This window comes from Arachis duranensis, chromosome 2 (assembly GCF_000817695.3).
Source record: "Arachis duranensis cultivar V14167 chromosome 2, aradu.V14167.gnm2.J7QH, whole genome shotgun sequence".
NCBI lineage: Eukaryota > Viridiplantae > Streptophyta > Magnoliopsida > Fabales > Fabaceae > Arachis > Arachis duranensis.
The window spans coordinates 79,003,329-79,006,632 of NC_029773.3; the positions used below are offsets into that span (position 1 = coordinate 79,003,329).

At 24.5% G+C, this 3,304-nt stretch overlaps 1 protein-coding gene across 1 annotated transcript in view; it reads left to right on the plus strand.

Moving 5' to 3' along the window:
- The first annotated feature begins 851 nt into the window (after positions 1-851).
- The window catches only part of LOC107475308 (disease resistance protein RPV1-like), a 6,602-nt gene continuing 4,149 nt past the window's right edge, over positions 852-3,304 (plus strand). The window contains exon 1 of the mRNA XM_016094926.3: positions 852-1,339. Coding sequence (XP_015950412.2) covers positions 852-1,339 — 488 coding nt within the window. The remainder of the gene's footprint in view (positions 1,340-3,304) is intronic.

Here is a 3,304-nt window from a genome sequence, read left to right on the forward strand (position 1 = left end):
GGAAAATCCAAATCCTTCTTACCATGGCTTATCATACTAATGTAACGTGGCTACCGCCCCGTAAACAGGGGGAAAAAAAGAGAGGAGGGGGGCTCTGGAATTTTTTAATTTCGGAATCAAGGGTCGTTTGTCATTTCAATCAATTTTAAGGAGATTGAGTGTTTTTTTAATCTTGCCATAAGTTTTGTACGATAGCATGGTCACAATACCTATACCTATTTAAGTAAGAAATTTTATTTTTAAGAGTAAACTAATATCTTTATTCCCAATATTTAATTTAAATTAATCAACTTTTAATTTGATCTTTAGTATTTTAAATAAATTTAATATTATGTTATTCTACAGTTAAACTTGATGCAAACAAATAGCATATTTAATAATCAATAAAATGTTCGATCTTAGTACATAAAAAATTTAATCTACTAACAATTATTAATGTATAAATTTTTTTTGTTAACTATTCAAATCAAATTTAACCATGAAATAATATTGAATATGTTTGAATTTTTTGAGATTAAAATAGAACATTTGAAATATTAGACATTAAATTAAAATTTAATCCAAATACTAAAATAGTACTTCATCGTAGTTTTAATTAGCAACTAATGGATTTTTTTCTTTAATTTCTTTTCTTCTTTTTAATCTTTATTTATTTATTTATTATTTTGTTATCCCTATCCCTACGACCCTAACACACACCGTTTATCTTTCGCTAGGTACACATTGAGAATATCCAAAAGTCCAATAATACTTACTACTAATAATCAATATCTTCTTTCTGTTAGCTTTGATCTTCTCCTCTACAAAATCCAACGGTGTTGCAAGCAATTCAAACACCTTTATCCATTATTATGCCTTCAAAATCCACAAGTAGTTCATCATCAGAGCGAAGATGGATCTACGATGTGTTCTTGAGTTTCAGAGGAACCGACACTCGCACTATCTTCATTTCTCATCTCTACAACTCCCTCACAAACGCAGGAATCTACGTTTTCAAGGACAACGAGGAGCTTCGCAAAGGAGGCCAGGTTTCATCGTTACTCATGCAAGCAATCCAAGTTTCTAGAATCTCCATCATTGTTTTCTCGAAGAACTACGCGAACTCCAAGAGTTGTCTGAAAGAGCTGCAGAGAATCATGGATTGTCGAAGAAGCATAGGCCAAGTTGTTGTTCCTGTTTTCTACAACGTAGAACCCTCTCATGTGCGTCATCAGAGAGGTGCCTTTGGAAGAAGCTTTCAGGATCTGAAGAAAACAATTTCAAAGAACAAAGCTCAACTTTGGGGTACTGCGCTTCGCGATGCTGCTAGTTTGACCGGATTTCATCTCAATAATTCCAGGTATATTTATTTATTTTTTGAATAGAGTTCTATGGAAAGGAGATTGAAGAAGAACAAGTTATATATTGTATTATGATTGAATGAACATATACAAGTAAACGAGTCTCTAATAAAATAACCGAATAACTGTTATTAACTACTGAAAGGTAAAGTAACTTGATCTCTAAGCAAAAGATTCTGTTTTAACTTTTAATGCAACAGATTCTGTTATCATCTGCCTCTTATTATTTTTTGTCTGATTTTTCAGGCATTATATATGTAAGTTAATCTTCATGTTCCCCTTTTATAATTTTACTCGATATCTTCTTTGTTTTATTTGAGTTTTGGATCCATGTATTTAACTCTCGTTGAATCAAGAAAATATTTTGAAGTATTAGATACACAACATTCCTTCTGTTTTAAAATAAGTGTTGCTTTTATTTTTGGATTCATTGAAAAATTAAAGTTAATTATCGTTTCCTCTCGTCATTTTAAATTTTCAATTAATTTTTTATATTTTTTATCTGTATCATAATAGATTTTGTAATTAATAGAATATTTTATTAATAATTCTAATATTTTTATCACAATATAAACTTAATTACAAAATTTGATATAGTATAAAGATTTAATCGAAAAAAATATAAAAATTTAATTTAAAATTTATTAAAACTATAAATATGGATAGAATAATTAAACAAAAACTTAATGTATTTAGATAAACCACTCGTTTAGATACATTAACTTTCAATTAACCAAAAAATGAAAGCGATATTTATTTTAAAATGGATGGAGTATTAATTAAGCACATAAATAATAAAATAAACACACTAAAAAAGGGGTTTACATATCAATTTTGATACAATTTTTTTTATTTTAAATATTATTAATAAAAAATAAAATATTTTATTTTCAATGTTTGTTGATTTTATATCAAATAATTTTTACTTAGTCACTTATCATAATCACATATTTATTAGGACATTAAATAAAAAAATTTAAAAATATCCGAATTATTTTTATATAATAAAAGGTAATACACTTTAAAAAACATTTTTATATAATTTACTAAAAGTATATGCAGTACTAACCATAATTTTTTATTTTTATTTTTAATAAAAAGTATTATTGTATTAGACTTAATAACAATAAAAGTTATATGATTTAAAAGTATTATCAATATATTTTTTATTTAAAAAAAATTACTAACTTATACATATTATATTTTTATACTCAACATTTATATTTCATTTTAATTTTATCTTTAAGGTTTAGTTTTAATTTTATCATTGACATTTCAATATGTTTCAATTATACTCTTAGATGAGATAACATATGATGTGATAATCTTATACTAACGTGTATTACTGTCACATTATTATCAATAGTTACCACAAACACAACATCATATAATTGCCATGTCAATATTTTCGTCAGTGATATTAACACTTAAAAATATAATTAAAACACACTTAAAATTTTCGGCTCAAAATTAAAACAAATTACATATTAAAAATATTTAAATTTTTTTTAATAATATTAAAAATAAAAAATATACTTTATTCTTTTAATATGTATATTTTAAAAAATAATTATAGTAATTTAAATACTACTTTGTAATCAATTTGACTGTAATATTGTATATATTTATTTTATCATTTTTTTATAATCAATTTGACTATTATGTTGTATATTTATTTATCATTTTTTCACTTATTTATTTTTCTCCATCCATGTAAGAAGGATTAAAATTTTCTAAAGTGAAAAAGTTGGTAAAATGATAAGGTGAGGAGTTAATTATTTTTAAATTAAGATAGTATAACATATATTTTATGAAAATCACAAAATTAATGGTGATTAACCCTTCACTTTATTACTTTATCAATTTTCTCACCTTAAAAGATTTAAATTCATATAAAAAAAACTTTCTTTTTCCGATCCAACCTACTAGATTTTATTTAGGTATTGTCATAGCTAGGAATAACA